The 23,024-nt window shown below is 61.8% G+C and overlaps 1 protein-coding gene across 1 annotated transcript in view; it reads right to left on the reverse strand.

Moving 5' to 3' along the window:
• Nucleotides 1-23,024, reverse strand: part of PDE4A (phosphodiesterase 4A) — a 133,844-nt gene that overhangs the window by 109,620 nt on the left and 1,200 nt on the right. The window contains exon 2 of the mRNA XM_074935515.1: nt 15,730-15,962. Coding sequence (XP_074791616.1) covers nt 15,730-15,962 — 233 coding nt within the window. The remainder of the gene's footprint in view (nt 1-15,729; nt 15,963-23,024) is intronic.

The following is a 23,024-nucleotide window of genomic DNA, read 5'->3' on the forward strand; positions in this document are numbered from 1 at the left end:
GGGGGTCTCAGCTCCCCCTGTGCTCAGCGCTGCCCTTGCTGTGCCAGTGGGGGTAGGCAGCGAGCTCGCTGCTTTCCTCACTGCATCAGAGCCAGCGTGAGCCCCCTCTCCGGAGTGCAAGGGCGCAGGGAGCATCTCTCTGTCCCACCCAGCCCCAGGGGTCTGCTTACAGGCAGGCAGGTAGCCTGAGCCTAGCGGCTCCTCCCTGCTGCCAGCCAGGTCATCTGCATTTTCACTGACCATTTCCCTCTCCACTGATTGGTTCCCTGGATTCAAATTCAAACCCTTGGCCGTTACAGGAGCAGGGCCTGGATCCTGTCCCAAAGAGACACAGTTGCCCCACAACAGGGTCTCGCAGCTGGTGTCCTGGAGCACCCCAAAAACCAGCCAGCCCCACCCCTCCTGGGTCTGCACAGGGATCTGGGCCATAGGCAGGGCGAGGGGCTTCGTCCCTGGGACCCTCACCCAGCTCACACAGCCCCTCAACCTCTGAGGCTGCACCACCCAGGGCCTGACAACAGTTCTCTCTGTCCCAGGATCTCGCCACCCCGGGAATGTCTCCCCATTGACCATCACCTTCCGCTCCCACTGGGGGTCCGAGGGGCCTGGCCCCAGGAAACTCCACACAGACATATAGGTTGGGGTCAGGAGTGGGAGCCTGTCCACCTCCCCACCCATCTGGCTGACGGAGTCTATGGCCTTGGGACCCAGCAAGGGAGCTAGACACCGGGGCTTTTCCGCAGGGTCCCCCTGGTTCAAATCTCCAGCCTGCTCAAAGGCAGTGAGGTGGGCATCCACATCCCCCCCCTCCTTAACCAGGGGCAGCAATTTAGTCTCGAGGTTCCCTGCGGAACTGGCCCCCCGGGGTCTATCCCCACTCACCCCGGGGAGGTCCCCTAGGCCTCTCCGCTCCCCCACCGCCAGTTCATGCTGCTGCTGCTTCTGCAGCTCTTTCTCGGGCTCTCGCTGTCTCTCACAGTCCTCTTGCTCTCTCGGACTCAGCTCCAATCCCGTCCATCTCCGATCCCCGGATGGGGAACCCGATCGTGAAGACCCTCGTCTGGTCGGGGACAGGAGTCTTGGCGATGCCTGGCTACTACTCCAGCTGCTCCCAGATCCTGCTATAGCCCCATTTGGGGTCAGGAATCTGTCCCTTAGAGCGGTCACCCTCCTCCAGCTGCACGATTAACTGTGCTTTGGTGAACTTTCCAATGCTCAACCCTCTCTTTCTGCACAGGATTACAATGTCCTTCTTAAGGAGATGGTGACAGGCCATCACTCCGCTCTTCCCAAGTTGTTGTGGACTCACAGGCCTGTGTGCTCTCAGCTCCCCACGGTTTCCAGGGAGAACCCCTAGTGTGCCAGCCCTTCTCGAGGTCACCACCTCTTTGCCAGGGTCGAGCTGCAGACTCCTCCGCCCCTGGGACCGCTCGCTGCAGTCCCCCGGGGGACCCTGTTACTGCAAAAGTCCTTTTCTCTGGTCACACAATCCTAGGGGTTAACCGCCCCCTGAAACCGTCTCTCTCTGAATCTTCAGCACGCCTAGTCCCCATCAATCCCCCTTTGTTTTACTGCTCCCCAGTCACTTACTGCAGGAAGCGCCATCCACGGGGTGCAGTAGATCCCACCGCTGCCAACAGTTGTCACGGAGTGCCCGGGCGATGCTCTGGAACTGCTCCCCATGAAGCCAGTCAGGACTCTGGGGCAGTCGCCTTCCGGTGAGCAGCCTGTCCGCAGGGCAAACAGCTCACACGGCTTCCACCTTCCTGGGTCTGACCTCGGAGCATTCAGCATCCTCTGCCCCTCCGTGTGCTTCCCACAGCGAGACCGCTCAGGCGGGGCTCCTGGGGAAGCCAGAGGGTCCTGCACCCCAACTTCGCAGTCAGACGGGACTCTCAGCCAGCCAGTAAAACAGAGGTTTATTAGACGACAGGAACATGGTCTAAAACAGAGCTTGCAGGTGCAGAGAACAGGACCCCTCAGCTGGGTCCATTTTGGAGGGCAGTGAGCCAGACAACCACGTCTGCCCTTCACTCCATGTCCTAGCCAGCCCCAAACTGAAACTCCCTCCAGCCCCCCCTCCTCTGGGCTTTGTTCCTTTCCCAGGCCAGGAGGTCACCTGATTCCTTTGTTCTCCAACCCTTTAGCTCTCACCTTGCAGGGGGGAAGGGTCCAGGCCATCAGTTGCCAGGAAACAGGGTGTCGGCCATTCTCTGTGTCCAGACCCCTGCACACACCTGCCCTCTAGGGCTCTGCAGTGATCATACACCCTTACCCCACCCCCTAGATACTTAAGAACTGCATAAGGGAAATTGAGGCACCCCCACAATATTCGGAGGAACCATTAAGAACAGTCCCACTTCGTCACAGGGGGCAGAGCTGTCCAAAGCCAGAGAGCCAAGAACAGCTGGCCTAGGAAGCAAGGGGTGGGCCAGGTGAGGTAGGTTTGGTGCCCCAGCGCTGCCAGGTGCCCTCTCTAGCCCTGGGCATGTCACCCTGCCCTTGACTCCCCAGCTGTGAAATGGGAATGATCTTTCCCTGCCCGCTGGAAGAGCTCCGGTCCTATGGATAGTCAGGAAGGGGCAGAACCCAGGAGTCCTGGCTCTGGCTCCCACTCCCTGTCCAAAGCTAGCAACAGACCCCAGGAGTCCTGGCTCCCCATCACCCCACCCTGCGTTAAGCTCTGGCTCCCACTCCCCTCCCAGAGCAGACCCCAGGAGACCTGGCTCCCAGCCTGGTGTTAGGCCACTAACGAGACTTGCCTCTAAGGGCTTTTAAAAAAAAGCAAAACTCTTCATTCCAATCGGGTTTCACTAATTTCCTCCCCCTCACAGCATCACCGAGAGCGACGCCCATCCAAGAGCCGGCGTGCGCCACTCAAGATAGCACCAGCCACGTAAGAGCCCGGCGTGGCTCCCGTCCCAGCCCCTGCAGTCTGCCCTGGCCGCGTTGCCCCTGGGCGCGAGGGGGGGTTTAAATGCACAGGCCCCGGCAGCACCTCAGTGCGGGGGAAAGGCCCCGGCAAGGCTGGGCTGGTGATTCATTGCAGCCAACGACGGCTGCACCATGGCCCAGGCTCCTGGGGCAAGCTGGCACCGCGGGGGCCCGGGGCCCGTTCGGCTCCATAAACCCGGCTCTCCAGAAGCCGGGTCAGAAATCGCCTCTGAGGGAGGGACACCCGCAGGGCCTTAGCTCTCCCACAGGCTGCCTGGCCTGGGGCAGGACACATCCGCCAGGCCATGTGTCCCAGGGGGCCGGGCACTGCATGAGGACACCTGGGTTCTGTTCCTGGCTCTGCCTGGGATCTGGCTCAATCTCTGCCCACTCTGGGCCTCTGCTTCTTCTCCCACCCTTTGTCCATGGGGCTTGGAAGCTGCTTGGCTGAGTCATCGCAGCCCTGCTCAGCAAAGTGCTGACTGATCTCAACGGGCCTGAGCGCCAGCGTCGCTGAAACCAGCCCCGCAAGCTCTGTGCCTCAGTCTCCCCAGGTGCAAAATGGAGATGATCCTCTGGGCAGTGGAAGCATGTGGCCCACAAGTGAGTGCATGTGTGATGCGTCCCTCTCTGCGGGGTGGGATGGGGGGCGAGTTTGTGCTAGCCCCAGCTACGGAGCTTGGCTCCTTAGCTCCAGCTGTTGTGACTCAAGCTTTTAGCTCTGGCATTTGACAAGTTCGACACCCCCAGCGCGTTGGCCAGTTGTGCTGGCTGTCACATCAATATAGCGCTTGGCTGGCCCAAGGGGCCCTGATCTCGGTCGGGGTCTGTGCAGCGCCTGGCACGACGGGGCCCTGATCTCGGTCGGGGTCTGTGCAGCGCCTGGCACGACGGGGCCCTGATCTCGGTCGGGGTCTGGGCAGCGTCCTGGCACGACGGGGTCCTGATCTCGGTCGGGGTGTGTGCAGCGCCCGGCACGACAGGGCCCTGATCTCGGTCGGGGTGTGTGCAGCGCCCGGCACGACGGGGTCCTGATCTCGGTCGGGGTGTGTGCAGCGCCCGGCACGACGGGGCCCTGATCTCGGTCGGGGTCTGGGCAGCGCCCGGCACGACGGGGCCCTGATCTCGGTCGGGGTCTGGGCAGCGCCCGGCACGACGGGGTCCTGATCTCGGTCGGGGTCTGTGCAGCGCCCGGCACGACGGGGCCCTGATCTCGGTCGGGGTCTGGGCAGCGCCCGGCACGACGGGGCCCTGATCTCGGTCGGGGTCTGGGCAGCGCCCGGCACGACGGGGTCCTGATCTCGGTCGGGGTCTGTGCAGCGCCCGGCACGACGGGGCCCTGATCTCGGTCGGGGTGTGTGCAGCGCCCGGCACGACGGGGTCCTGATCTCGGTCGGGGTCTGTGCAGCGCCTGGCACGACGGGGTCCTGATCTCGGTCGGGGTCTGTGCAGCGCCTGGCACGACGGGGCCCTGATCTCGGTCGGGGTCTGTGCAGCGCCTGGCACGACGGGGCCCTGATCTCGGTCGGGGTCTGTGCAGCGCCTGGCACGACGGGGTCCTGATCTCGGTCGGGGTCTGTGCAGCGCCTGGCACGACGGGGCCCTGATCTCGGTCGGGGTCTGTGCAGCGCCTGGCACGACGGGGCCCTGATCTCGGTCGGGGTCTGTGCAGCGCCTGGCACGACGGGGTCCTGATCTCGGTCGGGGTCTGTGCAGCGCCTGGCACGACGGGGTCCTGATCTCGGTCGGGGTCTGGGCAGCGCCCGGCACGACAGGGGCCCTAATCTTGGTTGGGGTCTGGGCAGCACCCAGCGCAATTAGGCCATTCATCCATAGGTGCTGGAACTAGGGGGCTGCTGCATCCCCTGGCTTGAAGTGGTTTCCATCATTTACAGGTTTTACAGTTTGGTTCAATGGCTCTTAGCACCCCCACTATAAAAATTGTTCCAGCCCCCCTGGATTCATCCCTTGCATCAGCTGGCAGGCGCCAACCCGGATGGTCTTACGGAGTTGTTGAAACACGCTCCCTCCCCCCACTCCCAAGGCATCCAGCATGGCCTCATCGCTCAGGAAGTCTCTGCCGTGACACACACACTAGGAAACACCTGCTACCCCAGGTTTATAGACCCCCGCCAGACAGGTCCAGGAGAGTCATCGGCTTTCACCCAGCTGCCCGTATTCCATACCCAGTCGCTTGTATTAACATGGGGAAAGTGAGGCCCAGAGCGATGCAGGGATGTGCCCAAGGTCCCCCAGGGCATCTGTGGCAGAGCCAGGATTTGAACCCAGATATCCAGCCCTTTGCCCTATTCACACCGCCACCCTGCCTCACCCCAAGCATGCTGCTGGAGTCATCACAGCCCTGTGTGGGCAGAATCACTGGTGCCAGCCACTGTGGGAGACTGGGCTGGGTGGCCCATGGTTCTGATCCGGCCGGGCCATTCCAAAGGACACAACTAGGTCTCTGTCCCTCCCTTTCCTCTCAAACCACTAATTGGGACTTAATTGCCTAGACATGGCCAGAGGGGGTGTTCACTCCAGCCTGCCTGGGAGGGAACTGCGCTCCTGCCATAATTATTCAATGAGCCCTGCTGTAAAAATAACAACCAGGCAGAGGGCACCATGCGGCCTGCACCTAGAGAGGGAACAAGCCACAGACCCAGGCCTGGTTGAGCCTCAGGGAGGGGCACGGGAGAGCGCGGAGCCAGCGCCAGGGAAGCTGCTTGGCAAATGGGAATCTCTCCCACACACGGAGCCCAATTCACCATTGCCCAGCTCCTCAGTCCGTTGGTGCAAAGTGAGCAGCAAATGCCAGCGGATCCAAAGAGCGGCACTCAGCAGGGGTGCAAGTGAGGGCACTTGGAGCAGAGCAATGGGGAACTGGGCCTGTGGCAGACTGGGCATTGGGACCAGAGCTGGCTCTCCGCTCCAGTCACAATCACAGACAGAGCCAGGTGGTCAGGGCTCCCCCAAGTCCAGGCTCCCAATCAGGGACTTGAACCTGCATCTCCCTGGCCCAGGGGAGTGACGTGAGCACCAGCCTTGCTGCGGGGCTGGATTGCGCCTGTTTCATTAAACATTTCACAAGGTCTCCATTTCCTTCCAGTACAGAAGAAAACCGAACTTCAGGGAATCACAGAAACGTGGGGCTGAGAGAGACCTCGAGAGGTCATCGAGCCTGGCGCCGAGGCCGGGGGGAGTAAACCCAGACCAGCCCTTACAGGGGATTGTCCAACCTGGCCTTAAAACCCTCAAACGCTGGAGATGCCATAGTCGCCCCTGGGAGCCTGGTCCAGAGCCTGGCCTTTTTTGCCTCTGTTTTCACTAACAAGGTCAGCTCCCAGACTGCTGCGCTGGGCATCACAGAATGGGGAAGAGATGGCCAGCCCTCTGTGGAGATAGAGGTGGTTAGGGACTATTTAGAAAAGCTGGACGTGCACAAGTCCATGGGGCCGGACGAGTTACATCCGAGAGTGCTGAAGGAATTGGCGGCTGTGATTGCAGAGCCCTTGGCCATTATCTTTGAAAACTCGTGGCGAACGGGGGAAGTCCCGGATGACTGGAAAAAGGCTAATGTAGTGCCAATCTTTAAAAAAGGGAAGAAGGAGGATCCTGGGAACTACAAGCCAGTCAGCCTCACCTCAGTCCCTGGAAAAATCATGGAGCAGGTCCTCAAGGAATCAATCCTGAAGCACTTACATGAGAGGAAAGTGATCAGGAACAGTCAGCATGGATTCACCAAGGGAAGGTCATGCCTGACTAATCTAATCGCCTTTTATGATGAGATTACTGGTTCTGTGGATGAAGGGAAAGCAGTGGATGTATTGTTTCTTGACTTTAGCAAAGCTTTTGACACGGTCTCCCACAGTATTCTTGTCAGCAAGTTAAGGAAGTATGGGCTAGATGAATGCACTATAAGGTGGGTAGAAAGTTGGCTAGATTGTCGGGCTCAACGGGTAGTGATCAATGGCTCCATGTCTAGTTGGCAGCCGGTGTCAAGTGGAGTGCCCCAGGGGTCGGTCCTGGGGCCGGTTTTGTTCAATATCTTCATAAATGATCTGGAGGATGGTGTGGATTGCACTCTCAGCAAATTTGCAGATGATACTAAACTGGGAGGAGTGGTAGATACGCTGGAGGGGAGGGATAGGATACAGAGGGACCTAGACAAATTGGAGGATTGGGCCAAAAGAAATCTGATGAGGTTCAATAAGGATAAGTGCAGGGTCCTGCACTTAGGACGGAAGAACCCAATGCACCGCTACAGACTAGGGACCGAATGGCTAGGCAGCAGTTCTGCGGAAAAGGACCTAGGGGTGACAGTGGACGAGAAGCTGGATATGAGTCAACAGTGTGCCCTTGTTGCCAAGAAGGCCAATGGCATTTTGGGATGTATAAGTAGGGGCATAGCGAGCAGATCGAGGGATGTGATCGTTCCCCTCTATTCGACACTGGTGAGGCCTCATCTGGAGTACTGTGTCCAGTTTTGGGCCCCACACTACAAGAAGGATGTGGATAAATTGGAGAGAGTCCAGCGAAGGGCAACAAAAATGATTAGGGGTCTAGAGCACATGACTTATGAAGAGAGGCTGAGGGAGCTGGGATTGTTTAGTCTGCAGAAGAGAAGAATGAGGGGGGATTTGATAGCTGCTTTCAACTACCTGAAAGGGGGTTCCAAAGAGGATGGCTCTAGACTGTTCTCAATGGTAGCAGATGACAGAACGAGGAGTAATGGTCTTAAGTTGCAATGGGGGAGGTTTAGATTGGATATTAGGAAAAACTTTTTCACTAAGAGGGTGGTGAAACACTGGAATGCGTTACCTAGGGAGGTGGTAGAATCTCCTTCCTTAGAGGTTTTTAAGGTCAGGCTTGACAAAGCCCTGGCTGGGATGATTTAACTGGGAATTGGTCCTGCTTCGAGCAGGGGGTTGGACTAGATGACCTTCTGGGGTCCCTTCCAACCCTGATATTCTATGATTCTATGAGAGTTGGAAAGTTTTTCCTAATATCTCACCTACATCTCCCTGGCTGCAGATTAAGCCCGTTGCTTCTTCTACTACCTCCAGGGACACGGAGAACAACTAGTCACTGACCTCGATGTACCAGCCCTTAACGTATTTGAAGACTTACCAGCTCCCCCTTCAGTCTTCTTTTCTCCAGACTAAACATGTCCAGGTTTTCTAACCAGTCCTCAGAGCTCTGGTTTTCGGCACCGGGGATCATTCTGGCTGCTCTCCTCCGGACTCGCCGGTTTGTCCCCATCTTTCCTAAAGGGCGACGCCCAGAACTGGACACCGGCCTGAGGCCTCCTCAGTGCTGCGCAGAGCAGGGAAACGACCTCTCGTGTCTTACCCCCCCACCACACACATACACACCTGTCGTAACACCTGGCCCCAGAACGAGACTCGTCTTTTTGGCAACTGCCTCACATTGTTGGCTCATTTTCAACTTGTGACCCCTGGATCCTTTTCAGCCAGTTAGTCCCCACTCGGCGGTTGTGCATTTGACTTTTCCTTCCCAAGTGCAGGACTTTGCACTTGTTTCTTTATTGAATTTCAGCTTGTTGATTTCAGACCAATTCTCGAATTTGCCACGGTCACCCTGCCTCCCGAGTGCTCCCAGCCCCTCCCACCCAGGTGTCATCTGCCCATTTTATAAGCACACTCCACATCGTTAATGAAAATGCTGAATGGTCCCGGCCCCAGGAGTGACCCCTGCAGGACCCCACTAGATGCCCTCCCTGCTCAACCGTGAGCCATTGAGAACTACGCGGGGACTGCCCCTTTCAGCCAGCTGTGCCCTGCCTCACGGTCATTTCATCTAGACCAGCTTTCCCTAGTTTGCTCATGAGACTGTGTCAAAAGCCTGACGAAAACTCCAATTGATCACATCCATCCGCTAGGCCAGGCGCCCTGTCGAAGGAGGTGGTTTGGCAGGTTTTGCTCTTGACCAAGCTGTGCTGGCTGTCCCTTCTAACCCTGGTATCCTCCCGGTGCCGGCAGACTGATTCTTTAATCATTTGGTCCAGGATCTTTCCAGCTCTCGGAGTCAGGCTGCCTGGCCTATTGCCCCTGGTTCCTCTGTGCTAGGGACTCTGTTTGCCCTTCTCCCGTCCCCCGGGAGTCTCAAAGATACCTGCTAACGGTTCCAAGATTGCTTCAGCCAGTTCCTTAGGTACCTTGGATGAATTTCCTCAGGTCCTGCCGACTTTAACACATCTAACGCAACTGAATAGTCTTTAACCCGAGCTTTGGCTTGTGTTCCTTCCCCCCAGGTGTTAACCTTTGGAACCTTTGGCCAAATGGAATTCTTGTTTCCCAGCCAGCCCTAACTGCAGGCTCACTGTGTGCCAGGTTTCTGTCGCTGTCTCAGAGCCAAACGCCTCCTCGGCTGCTAGCGACGGGGCCGATCTCACATCCTCTCCAGCTGCACCACTGAAGCCCCAGAGGACCCGCTTCCCAGCTCCGGAGCACTATGCAGAGGGGAGGTGCCGGGAGGGAAAGTGGACAGAGCAGAGATTTGCACAAGCTCTACCAGCATGGCCAGGCCCAGGCCCGCTCTGCGCCCTTAACGCTGCCTCCCTAGGAACATCGCTACTCTCCAGGCTCCCTGACCTGCGCACCGCAAAGGCACCCCGCTTGCGGCAGAGACGCACCAGCACGCTGCCCGCTCACTAGGGCCTCGGTAATTTTTACAAAATCCACGAGGGAACACTCCGCTAGGCCCCTTCCAAAGTGTTCTCCTCAAGAATTAGACTCTGCTGGAACTGCCGAAGGAAATGCCGCCCCAGCCCCGCTGTTTGGGTGTTCTTATCCCGGCCTGCACCCGCCGCCAGCAAGGAGGTGCCGCACGGTGCAGGACCCAGCCCTGGTGGGTAATTCCTAGGACTCAGGAAACGGAGAAGGCTCTCCCATAGGTGGTGGGAGCTGGCTGCATCCAGACGGCGCGCGAGAGGTCGGGTGACGTGGGAGCTAGTTGAAGTTATTATGACAAAGGACAAAGGAAATACAAAGGAAAGAGCCCAGCAGTGAAACAGCAGCTGGCGAGCCGCAGAGGCAGCCAGGGCCACATGAATTTCGCAGCCATGGGGTCTGGCTCCCGACCCCCCTGGGCTGCAGAGCTAGGTTCAGAGCCTCAGCTCTCCTTTCAAATCCCTCACAGCTGCAAAGAAAACCTCCATGATGGGACCTGAGAGCCGCCAATGCTGCGGTGTCTGAAGAGGGATTCGAGCCCTGGCCCGGCAAAGACCCAAGCGCATGCCTAGCTCTATGACTGCAGTGGACCTAGAGGGCCCCGGGCTGATGCGGGGAAAGGGGGGACGAGGGGGCGGGACGTGTCTCCCCGTCTGACCCAGTCTGGCAGTGGCTTCATTCCCAGACGCTAATGGGAGTAAGGGACTGGTGTGGGGCTTGCCTGCCCTGCTCTGGTGCTGAGCGGCACCCAGTGCTCCGGGACAGCCTGCTGCCCCGGGCCCTCGGCCCACATAGCCGTCTGGGCGCAGCGCTGGCTGGGGAATAAAGGGCCTCATAATTACAGCAAATTAGCTCCGGGACTAGCTGCGGAATGAAGCTGACGCCAGAGGCGGCAACCCCCGTGACTCCTTCCTCTGATCGCTCGCCAAGCCCTCCCGGAACGGCTCAGGGCAGAGCTGCAGCCACCGGGTGCGGGGCGGTACCGGCCCCGCACAGCCTCAGCTCGTGTCTGGGAGCACCTACCGAGCAGGAGCCCTGCCCCGGGCGGCCGGAGGCTCAGGAGATGCAGGCAGCATTGTGAGCCCCCCCGTCACAGGCGGGGAGGGAAGGAAGAGAAAGATGCAGGGACTCACCCCAGGCAGTGACCGGCAGAGCCAGTATTTGAACCCAGAGCTCCTGCCCCAGCTTGTTCCACTGCCCCAGGGAGCCCTTTCTCCTGGCCCTGGGTGACAAGGCTTGTCAGCACGAGGCACACGGAGGCGGCTCCCCCCATCCCTCCCTCGGCTTCCCTTGCCCTGGGCGGACACGGAAAGGTCACTGCATCCTCTTGCAGCCCCGCTGCTGCTCGTGCGTCTGCTTCAGACACTTCACTCCCCGGGAGGGCCAATCCACGGAGCAATGGAAAGCTGCTTCCCTCGCCCACCAAGGCGCTGTGAACCCTGGCAACTGGGCAAGGCAGGAATCCCCCCTTTCCACCAAGCCAGGGGATTTTCCAGCCAGCTGCTCTCCTGGGGGCTCCGAAGAGAAAAGGAAAGCTCTGGGCTTTGCACAGCATTCCTGGGGGACTGCAGAGACTTCGAGGTTACACAGGGACAGAGGGTCTAAGTCCAGGGTTCGGGAGCTGTGTAGCTGAGTGGCATGAACGCGCACGCGCACACCCCGCCATGCCGTGTGAAACTCACTCAGTGTGAGGTCACCAACTCAGGCCCCGCAGCAACAAACGCTCCCTGACCCTTTCAAGGGGAAACAGGGCAGCGGGGGTGTGAAATTCAGCCCCAAACCAGGTGACCCTCCAAACTCATCCAGCCAGGAATAGCCAAACCAGGAAAAAAATCATGGAGCCCTTAAGAGGCAACACTGCTGGGGTTTCCCACAGCTTTCATGATTCCGTTTTGTTTCCTGGCCCTATTATTACGGTAGCACCTAGAGGCTCTAACCAGAGATCAAAGCCCTGCTGTGCCAGGCACTGCCCAGACACAGAATGAGACACAGGCCCTGCCTGAGAGAGACCGTGTCCTAACCAGACAATTATTGGGTTACGGTAGGGCCTAGAGGTCCCGGCCCAGATCGGGGCCCTGGTGGGCTTGGTGCTGCACACAGCAAGAGATTAACCCTGCCCTGACGAGCTCATGGTTTAAATGGGCAGGACAAAGGGTGTGAGGGGAAACCGAGGCACAGACCAGGGAAGTGGCTGATTCAGGTCTCCCAGCAGGTCAGTCACAAAGGCAGGAACAGAACCCAGCTTACTCGGGCCCCAGCCCACTAGAGCACATCTTATCCCTTGCTTGCCTGGCTCTTCCCCCAGCCTGTGCAAAGCAGGATTCTCCCAGCCCACCCTTCCCACGGCAGCGCCCAGGATGTAGGACACAGACACACGTCAGCAGAACATGAGAGTGCCACTCCAGCTTCCCAGCCCGTCCTGGCCCCCGCCCCACCCCGGAGCGGCAGGGAAGATCTACGGATGGCTGTGGGGGGTGATTAATACCCACGAACCTGAGGCTCGCGCTCTGAGAAGCTCCCCCCGGGGATCCTGCCAGAGGTGCCCTTTATCACCTTCCAGGCGCTTTGCAGCGTTTATTGCAAGGAAAGACGGAAACTGACCTGCTTGGGTCTGGCTCTGTTCACACTGCCCGTCCCCCGGGCAGCACCAGGTGTTAGACCACACTCGCCCCCTCGGGCCAGGCACTGCACGGAGCAAGAGCCAGCCCCAGCCCTGGGAAGCTTTCAGGCTACACAAACGCAGGGTGGGAGGGGAAACTGAGGCAGCGAGTGAGGAAGGGACGTGCCTAAGGTCACTCAGCAGGGAATAGAACCCAGAGGTCCTGCCTACATGGCCAGCCCCTGAGCACCAGTGCACCCCCAGTGAGGCCGGGCTAGTATTCCCAGCTCCCAGACGGGGAACCGCAGCACAGCCCCACCCGGCGGCTGCCGAGAGAGCTTGTCACGGAGCAAGGTCTTGATCCCAGCTCTCCTGAGGGCCCATAATCACTAGACCACCCGTCTCCTCTCCTGCTGTCTCCTCTCCAGGACAAGGAGGACTGTGCCAGGCCCCCCCAGACAGCCTCATTCCCCCTGCCAGCCTGCGCGCCCTGGCTCCCAGCGCCACCAGCCACCTGTGCATGAACCTGCCCAACGCCCCGAGCTGCTGCAGCCACCCACGAGCAGGCAGGTGGGAGGCAGCTGCAGCGGGGCCAAGCCCAGGGGGCTGCAGGCATCACAGAGCTTTGCTGTCTCCACGGCCAAGCCCGGCGTGGGCAGGTTGTTATCTCCGGGGAAAGGAGCCGCTGAGAGCCAAGCGGGCGCTGATCCCACGGGGCTCCAAAATTAGCAGCCAGGTCTCCCTCCGGAAGGGCCTAGCAGGTAGCCAGCTGGCTTGGAAGTCTGTGTGGAGCTGCAGCCCGTGGCGAATCCAGCCCCTGCTGTGGATACTAAACCCTGGAAACCTGCCTTAACTTCCTGGCCCAAGGTCACACTGAGTCTGTAGCTGAACCTGGAATTAAACCCGCGCCTCCTGCAGCCTAGCCCGCCCCCTCAGCCTTCCGCCGGGTGCGTCCCGTGGCGGGGCTGCCGCCCGAGGGAGGCTGGGTTACTTGCCAGCCACTGAATAGGGCCTGTCACGCAGAACTCAGAGCGCTGAGGAATGGCTGCTCTGATGACTCCTTCCAGTGGCATTTTGCTGCTGAGATCTTGCCTATAATTCCTGAGCAGCACCTTGGGTCCAATTACCCCGCTCACGCTTAGCATAATGTTAACTCGGCTTAATTAGCCTGAGACTTAACATGACAACGAACGGGGGTGCAGCTTCGATAGGCACCTCCCAGGTTGGCAGCTGTCCCTCTAGCAAACAGACACACATCGCCATGGTCCAGCCAGCCCCAAGGCAAATCAGGCACATCCGCGCTGGCAGCTCTTGTGAGCTCGAGACCCCAGGGGCTTTGCTTAAAGCCCCAGCTCCTGGAGTCATGTGAATGGGGGAGACTCTCAGCTTGCGCTGAAAAAAGCGAACTCAGTTTCTGGCCCTTTTGGCTGAAGAGAAAAGCTTGGAACACATCCCTCATTAGAGCAATTGAATAACAGATGTTGTGGTTCGCGAGCGATTCCAAACCCTTTTGTTAAACGCTCGCTGCAGGGTGAACCGAAAAGGACATTTTTCAAAATTTTCAGTGAAGTAAAACATTGAAAACAGTTGTTTCGGGCTGAAGTAAACCCTTTGTTTCCATTCAGACCCTGTGAAACGTTTGTGATTTATTTTTAACGAACGGGAAAAAATGCTGAACCCAAACGTCATTTCAAATCAAGATTTCACTTTTGCTGGCTCCCCAACGGGGCTGAGCCCCAGGGAAATCCAGCTCCGAGGTCAGGGGCTGAACCCTGGGGAAATCCAGCTCTGAGGCCGGGGGCTGGGCCCCGGGGAAATCCAGCTCTGAGGCTGGGGGCTGGGCCCCAGGGAAATCCAGCTCCGAGGCCGGGGGCTGGGCACCAGGGAAATCCAGCTCCGAGGCCGGGGGCTGGGCGCCAGGGAAATCCAGCTCCGAGGCTGGAGGCTGAACCCCAGGGAAATCCAGCTCCGAGGCTGGGGGCTGGGCCCCAGGGAAATCCAGCTCCGGGGCCGGGGGCTGAGCCCCGGGGAAATGTTGTTCAGGGTCACGCCAGCAGTCAGGGGCAGAGCTGGGAGTCCAGGGCCTTAACCACCCGAGCGCCCCAAGTTCCAAACTCTGGCATCACTTCCCATGAACTAGGCCCAAACCCCCTTCTTTGTGGATAATCAGAAAGCTCCTGCGTTTGGCATTATCCCCCCATTGCTCCCTCCAGCGCCCACCTCCCCACATTGTCACAGGCTGGTCAAAAGGGATTTAAACCAGGATCGACTCTTTTTTTGGTCTTCTGCGGCAGAATCGGTGCTGAAGCCCTGGCCAGGGGCCCCGGGCTCGGAGAGGAACAGGCAGGGGATGCAACCAGCCTGTCGGAGCTAATGACAAAAGCCCAGAGGTAACCAGCATGAACCGCGGCTCCCCCAGCGCGGGGTGGGGATGCCGTTTGGTCGCTGGGGGCAGTGAAGTGACTGGAACAAACAGGGAACCTTGAAGAAACAAGGACATTGCTTCTCTGGTGTCAAAAGACAATTGATTCCCAGCTGACGAGTGGGGGGTTCAGTGTCCTTCCGCCGCCCACGGTTCAGACAAATCTCCACGGGGGACCCAAAGCTAACCGGGCTCCCTGCGGCTGTGAGAGCTATCTGTGGGACTCCCCCCAAACCCCGCTAAAAATAAACACGCTGTGGCCCAGCCCCTCCTGCCCGCGCCCCCCAGGAAGCAGCATGACAGCATCCGCTGCGGTCCTTCATTGCCCGGCACAATCAAGGGAGCGGATCTGCTAGGAGGTGACGGGTTTGCCCAGCCCCAGGGAAGGAGAGAAGCAGCCAGGCACCTGCTGGTCTCTGTATGGCCCCCCGACTGGTCTTGGGGGCCCCCCCACTAAGGGCCTTGCTGTGGAGCCCCGAGATGCAGCCTGCATGGCCCTGCAGGGTGTAACTGTCTCCCAGCCCTGGGGTGAGACCATCCCTGCCACAGGGCACCGAGCTGCAGGAGAAGCTGCGGCACGGCCAGGATTATGGGCCGGGATCCCCTGCGGGCAGGGGGCAGTAAGAAGCTGATGGTTTTAGGGAGATTTCCACCGTGCCCAATAAATCTCTATCAGAGCCAGATTAAATCACAACTCGCCCTGGATCAGAGCCCCGAGGGACCCTCCCCTTCACCCCAGTGCTGGCCCGGTCTGCAGGGCCCACCCTTGGCGGGCCACAAGCACTGCTGAGACCCGACTGCAGGGGGTGCTGTCGGGAGCTGGCCAGGGAACGCTGGCACACACCCCCCCCCCCCCGGCTGCATCACCTGCTGGCAGAGTGCGGGGCGCTGCCCCCGACATGACTAGCCCTTCCCCCGGGTGTTTGCACGCTCAAGGCACGATAACCACCCCTTCCCCTGGGTATTTGCACACTCAGGGCACAATAACCATCCCCCTCACCTGGCTGTTTGCACACTCAGGGCACAATAACCAGCCCCTCCCCCGGTGTATCTGTCGCACACACTGTGATCCCCCCGTGCCCTACCTGTCCGGCTCAGCGTGGGTGATGGCGATGCGGGGCGGGATGCGCAGGGGCAGGGTGGTCGGCCTCTGGACGCTGTCGGGCTCCGGTGATCGCGCCCGGTCCAGGGGTTTCCACGGTGGCACCTGCAGGCTGGAGGAGAGCCGGCGCCGGCCACGCCGCAGCTCCGCACCCAGCATGCCGCCCGCGGTGTAGGACCGGCTGCAGAGCCCGGGGTCCAGCAGGTCCTTGGGCTTCTGCCAATGAGAGCAGAGGGCGAGCGTCAGGCCAAGGGCCCAGAGCAACACCAGCCTGGGGGGAGGGTGACCCACGACCTTTCCTCACCCTCCATCTCCTAGAGGGGACAGGCCCCATGTTCCATTCCCTGCCCCCCGAACCAGCCAGTCCCCGCCCTGGGGCCAGATCGGAGCGAGCGCCCCCGAAAGGGGACAGGCCCCGTGTCCCATTCCCCCACCCCGAGACAGCCAGTCCCCACCCTGGGGCTGGAGGGAGCCGGTGCCCCCCAAAGGGGACAGGCCCCGTGTCCCATTCCCCCAACCCCACCCCAAGACAGCCAGTCCCTGCTCTGGGGCTGGAGGGAGCCGGCGCCCCCCAGAGGGGACAGGCCCCTGCTCGCTACCTTTGTGCTGCTGTTACCAGCCCATCCTGGAGGCCGGGGGTGGGGGGCGGGTGTTTGAAAGAGATGTTTATTCTCAGCAACCTCAGGCTGCGCTAATCAGCCCCCCGCCCGTCTCAGCTGCGGGGGGGGGAGCTAAGGACGGAGCCCGGTGCTCATCTGCGGCTGCTCACAGCAGCTGGAGGTGCCGGCCTCCGCTCGGCGCCGGAGAGGGGCTCGGCCTCTGTGCTGAGCACCCTGGGCCGCGGAGCCAGTGTCGAGAGGCGAACCGGCTGGCTGAGGGGGCAGGGAATGGGGGGGCCTGTTCCCTCTAGGGGGCGCTGGCTCCCATCTGGTCCCAGCTCAGCAGGGTGCGCAATGGGACGCGGGGCCTGTCCCCTCTGGAAGGCAGCACTTGCTCCCATGGGTGGACCATGCTGGGTCACAGGAAAGGTGGTTGGCTCCAGCCCCCAGGCCACCCCAAAGCCCGGCACCCGAGCCGGTCAGTGAGACAGCCCTCAGCAGCAGCCTCCGCGCAGAGGCCGAGGGCGGAGCTGAGCTCCTGGCGCCCGTTGGGGTGGGGAACGGGCAGGGCTGGGGTATGTGGAGGAAGGGGGAACCACTCTGGGCAGGGCCCTCCCAGCATCGGATGGCTGCTGAGAACCGAACCAGCCGCGGCTCCAAGCGACAGAGCCAGCCGGGCCGGTCAGTCATTCCCTCTGGCCTGGTGCGGCTGACAGCGCCTGGCGCGTTGCAGGGGCAGGAAGTTGGGACCCACATGGGAATGTGGCACCCAGGGCTGCTCTGGCTTCTTCCAGCACCGGGCTTGGAGCCAGGAGAGCCGGGTCCAGATCCTGCCTCTGCCACTGACCCCCTGCGGGACCTTGGGGGAGGCACTTAGCACCATGCTCCTCTCCCGTGGAGACCCCCACGTCCCGCAGGGAAGGTGCCGCTGACCCTGGCCTGCTCGGTTCAGCGCATCGCGTAATGGACGAAACCCCCAGCTTCTGGCAGACTCCGCAAGCCCGGGTGGTTTGCTCATCGCCAAGGGGAAGGTGAAATCTGGGGTGTGCACGTCCCAGCAGCGGCCGCCAGAGCAGCACGGGCGGAAGGACGTCACTTCACGCCCTGGGGCAGGGAGCCGTGCCCTGAGGCCGGCGAGGTATTCGGAGATCAGCCCTGAGCGCAAACCAGCCCCCGCTGCCCTTTCCGGAGCAGCCCTGGAAATCCACTGCAGCGGCTGCTCCGAAGTCAGCGCATTCCCCAGCCACTGGAAGAGTTGCAGAGGCCCCGGGGAAGAGCTGAGCCCAGGCCGGAACCGCGAAGGAGAGCACAGCAACTACCGCATCCCACGGGCGGGCCCAGGAGGAGACGGCAGATCCGGTGGCGACATGGACCCCAGCTGGAGAGAGGGGAAAAGGGCGACCGCGGGGAGCGCTGCACAGAACACGCGAGAAGCTACGCCCATGAGCATGGCACCGGGGCGGGGGCTGACCAGCGCAGCACAGGCCTGACGTGAAGGGTGGAGGCTGGTGGATCCCCGGGGCACCCCAGGGCGCGGGAGGATAAAGGAGAAGAAAGAACGTGGCGGGCAGCAGGGCCCCTGGCCTCTGATGGGCCACGAGCCGAGTTCAGCAACAGCCCAGGAGTTTGACTGAGCTCAGCGCCATGCTCGGAGGGCGTTTCACCAGCCTCCTTGCCAAAAGCCCAGACACTCAAGGAAACCCAGCCCGTCCATCAGCAGAGTCCTGGCTGCATGTGGGGTGCGGGAGCCCAGGGCTGGGCTAGCAGGGACTGCGGGTCGGGAGTGAGGGGCACTGGCAGAGCTGGAGGGGGACAGGACCCCAGGGCTGGGCTAGCAGGGGGCTGTGGGTTGGGAGTGAGGGGCACTGGCAGAGCTGTGGGGGGACCCCAGGCCTGGGATAGCAGGGGGCTGTGGGTTGGGAGTGAGGGGCACTGGCAGAGCTGTGGGGGGACCCCAGGCCTGGGACAGCAGGGGGCTGCGGGTTGCGAGTGAGGGGCACTGGCAGAGCTGTGGGGGGACCCCAGGCCTGGGATAGCAGGGGGCTGCGGGTTGGGACTGTGGAATTACCAATTCACCCCAGATTCGCAGGTCACTAATGGGAAGGAAAGTCCCAGGCCAGGAGCATGGGGGCTGGGAAGAAGCATTTCAAATAGTTTTCAAACCATCTTGCTGACGGGTCCTTTTTCCAGAACTAAACCAGGCTCCACAGAGAGCCAGGTCCCAGCCCCCCGCCCCCACGCCCCAGGGGTGTGCTCAGAGTCCCTCCTGCCCCCCACCCCAAGCGGCTCTAGTCAGAAGCTGAGATCCCGAGCCCAAGGTGCTGGCATGCGTGATTGCTATTCCCGCTGATCCCCCAGTCCCCGGCTCCAGGCATCAGCTGAGGGGGCTGCGAGCGCCCGACAAGCTGCTCTGTTATTTGCTGGGGCTTTGCTCCACTTCCGCTGTTCCCGACGCTCTGGAACTAGGCAGATCTGTCACGGAAACGTCCTGCTCTCGCTGAGCCGCCTTGGCGCTCTGACGGTGGCGGCTGGCGGGCGTCTCTGCTTCTGCAGGGGATTTGGCGCCGGGAAGGTTTGCAAAGAGCAGGCTGGGGGCAGCAGGAAGCAGGCAGCGGTGTAGCCGGCACGTGCCAGCCCTAGTGGGGAAAGGCCCCGGGACCCACTCAGCCCAGGGGCAGATGATGCTGAGACTCGGTGACTGGTCACAGCTGTGTTTAACAGGCGCTACGGGGTTAACCAGGTCCTAAGCCACCTGCACCCAAGGCTAGGCTGGCGGCCGCGCCGTGCACTGCCCGGGGCCCGCGGCGAGGGCACGTTGTTGCAACCTGTGTTCCAGCCAGCACCCGTGTCCGAGCACAGAGCAGAAGCTGCCATGGGCTGGGATCCCCCTTCGGTGACGCACCGGAGTCACGCTCTTCATTAAGAGTCCAAACAGGCACGAAACTCCCCGTCCAGGGTGTGGCCAGCGTCGCTAGGGCAATGGCCAGACTCTGACCTCGCGAGGGCCCGAGTCCCCTCCCCGAGAGACACTAGACACGCCAGCGGGTGAGGGCAGGGAGGGAAGGCGGGCAAGGGGAAGGCTGTTTGCCCGTTTGGCTGGGATTCACAAAACCGTGTCTTGGGCAGAAAGAAACAGCCAGGGGCTCCAGATCGCCTGGAAGGGGCACACCTGCCCTTTACACCCCCACCCCGCAGCACAGGGCCCCCTGGCACCGCACGGGGTCAGCACTGTGAGGGGTGAGCGCCCTGAATGCCCCCCCCCCCGCTCCCTGTGACACAAGGAGTCAACACTGGTTCAGAGGGCCCCCACATTCCCATAAACCTTTGGGCAGTCACTGCCCCGTGAGGCCCTCCCCCCCCCCCCACTGAGCCATCCCCGGCCCCGGGGAGGTCTATCAGCTCCCTGCCAGAGCGGGGCAGGGCAGGGAGGGGAAGTCCCAGGCCCAGGGGCCCATCTCTTGCTGACCCACACAGAGCAAACAAACAGGCCGGGCCAGGGCAGAACGGCCTCATGGGGCACCGGGATCAACAGCCACGCCCGGGGGGACCTGTCTGCTGAGCGGGGCTGGCCAGAGGGTGGGAGACGCTGCCAGGACACACCAGGTCCTTCCCCGCCTCACCGGCTAGCACATAGCAATGGGGCCACCGCCACAGGACCCCAAACAGCCCGCTGCCTCCCTCTGGACGCCGGCTCCCCCTCAGCCCCACAGGACCCCAAACAGCCCACTGCCTTCCTCTGGACGCCGGCTCCCCCTCAGCCCCACAGGACCCCAAACAGCCCGCTGCCTCCCTCTGGACGCCGGCTCCCCCTCAGCCCCACAGGACCCCAAACAGCCCACTGCCTTCCTCTGGACGCCGGCTCCCCCTCAGCCCCACAGGACCCCAAACAGCCCGCTGCCTCCCTCTGGACGCCGGCTCCCCCTCAGCCCCACAGGACCCCAAACAGCCCACTGCCTCCCTCTGGACGCCGGCTCCCACTCAGCCCCACAGGCTCTCGGGACGATGGAGACAAGGCCGCTGGGATCTCCCAGGGTGGGGCGGAGAAGGCAGCAGACCCGCACGGAGCGAGGTGACTGGGGTTCCCTCTGAGCTGCCCCAGATATGGGGGCACCAGCAGCGCCCCCGGTCTAGTCCCAGTTCAGGGAGGGGCGCAGGGTCCAGTGGCTGGAGGGCCTGGGGGGTCAGGACTCCTGGGTTCTATCCCAGCTCTGGGAGGGGAGTGGGGATCTAGTGGGTTAGAGCAGGGGGTCAGGGCTCCTGGGTTCCCCTCCTGGCCCTCACAGGGGAACCCAGGCTGGCTACGAAGCACTAACACTGGTTTTTATCACTCCGCCCTCCGAACACTCCTCGCCAAGCTCCCTGTCCACCCCTATCTGAATGCTCGGTTTCTTAATTAGAAAATGTAATTAAATGGCAGAGAGACCCGGGGCCGGGGGGGGGGGGGGGGAATTAGTGGAAAGAACTCAACTGGGCCCTGAGCAGCATGGACGGGCAGCGCTGCCCTCTAGTGGGCAGAACGGGAATCACGGCTCTCGGGTATCCCCAGCCGCCCACATCTCCACAGCAGGGAACAGCTGTGTGTCCTAGTCCTTCCACTGCCAGCAGGGATTCCCCAGCAGTTCAGGCAGGGGGCGAGGCTCTGTCCCCCGTCTCCCAGGAGATCCCAGCCAGGACGTTGATGATTTCACCAGCTCCCAAGGCCTCAAACCATCTGAGCTCCGCGACGGACCCACATGGGCCAAATCTGCAGCCAGAGCAACACAAACACTCCAAGGACAGAAACTGGGGAATCCCGCAGGCAAAGGGGGGCTCCCCAGTTCCCACAGAAGGGGGAGGGAACGGAGCCAAAAGCTGTCTTTTATCATTGCTACTATTACAATAGCTCTTTGACCCCACAGCCGAGACCAGGGCCCCATCGCGCCGGGCGCTGCCCAGACCCCAGCCGAGATCAGGGCCCCGTCACGCCGGGCGCTGCCCAGACCCCAGCCGAGATCAGGGCCCCATCGTGCCGGGCGCTTCCCAGACCCCAGCCGAGATCAGGGCCCCGTCATGCCGGGCGCTGCCCAGACCCCAGCAAAGATCAGGGCCCCATCGTGCCGGGCGCTTCCCAGACCCCAGCCGAGATCAGGGCCCCGTCGCGCCGGGCACTGCCCAGACCCCAGCCGAGATCAGGGTCCCGTCGCGCCGGGCGCTGCCCAGACCCCAGCCGAGATCAGGGCCCCGTCACGCCGGGCGCTGCCCAGACCCCAGCCAAGATCAGGGCCCCATCGTGCCGGGCGCTTCCCAGACCCCAGCCGAGATCAGGGCCCCGTCGCGCCGGGCACTGCCCAGACCCCAGCCGAGATCAGGGCCCCGTCGCGCCGGGCGCTGCCCAGACCCCAGCCGAGATCAGGGTCCCGTCACGCCGGGCGCCGCCCAGACCCCAGCCAAGATCAGGGCCCCGTCACGCCGGGCGCTGCCCAGACCCCAGCCAAGATCAGGGCCCCATCGTGCCGGGCGCTTCCCAGACCCCAGCCGAGATCAGGGCCCCGTCGCGCCGGGCACTGCCCAGACCCCAGCCGAGATCAGGGCCCCGTCGCGCCGGGCGCTGCCCAGACCCCAGCCGAGATCAGGGCCCCGTCACGCCGGGTGCCGCCCAGACCCCAGCCAAGATCAGGGCCCCGTCACGCCGGGCGCTGCCCAGACCCCAGCCAAGATCAGGGCCGCATCGTGCCGGGCGCTTCCCAGACCCCAGCCGAGATCAGGGCCCCGTCGCGCCGGGCACTGCCCAGACCCCAGCCAAGATCAGGGCCCCGTCACGCCGGGCGCTGCCCAGACCCCAGCCAAGATCAGGGCCCCGTCACGCCGGGCGCTGCCCAGACCCCAGCCAAGATCAGGGCCCCGTCGTGCCGGGCGCTTCCCAGACCCCAGCCAAGATCAGGGCCCCGTCACGCCGGGCGCTGCCCAGACCCCAGCTGAGATCAGGGCCCCGTCGTGCCGGATGCTGTGCAGACCATGAGCTTCATTGTGCCGGGAGCTGCCCACATCTCTGCCTCACAGATCATCCTAAAGGCAGCTCCTTCTCTGTGCAGAGACCCCCCCAAGAGGAACTGGAAGCTCCGGGGCCTTGGGTGCAGTGATCTTAGGAGCCTGTGGGCTGGAATCCCTGCTCTCTGGCCTCTGCCCAGCTCAGGTGTACAGAGGCCCGGGGTGGGGAGCGTGTGCCTGAGGGGGTGATATAACCCCAAGCCCACCATGTCTGCCCATTTGCCTGGAACCAGCCCAGGTTCCCTAGGGGTATTTTCTTAATAAACTGACGAACGTAATTGGTGTGAGTATTGGTGTGCCAGCTCTTGGATAACAACAGCACACTGGCCACCTGCGAGACGCTTGGCAGGAACAGCCGGGACACAGGAGCAATGCTAGCACCACCATCAGAGCCGGCTGGGGTTAATCTAACGAGCAGCCAACTACGCACCCCAATGCACCCCGAACACAGCCAGCTACGCACCCTGAGTGCAACCAGCTACGTGCCCCAGTGCACCCCAAACACAGCCAGCTACACACCCCGAACACAGCCAGCTACGCACCCCAATGCACCCCGAACACAGCCAGCTACGCACCCCAATGCACCCCAAACACAGCCAGCTACACACCCCAGTGCACCCTGTATGCAGCCAGCTACACTCCCGAATTCTCC

This window comes from Natator depressus, chromosome 20, assembly GCF_965152275.1.
Source record: "Natator depressus isolate rNatDep1 chromosome 20, rNatDep2.hap1, whole genome shotgun sequence".
Classification (NCBI taxonomy): Eukaryota; Metazoa; Chordata; order Testudines; family Cheloniidae; genus Natator; species Natator depressus.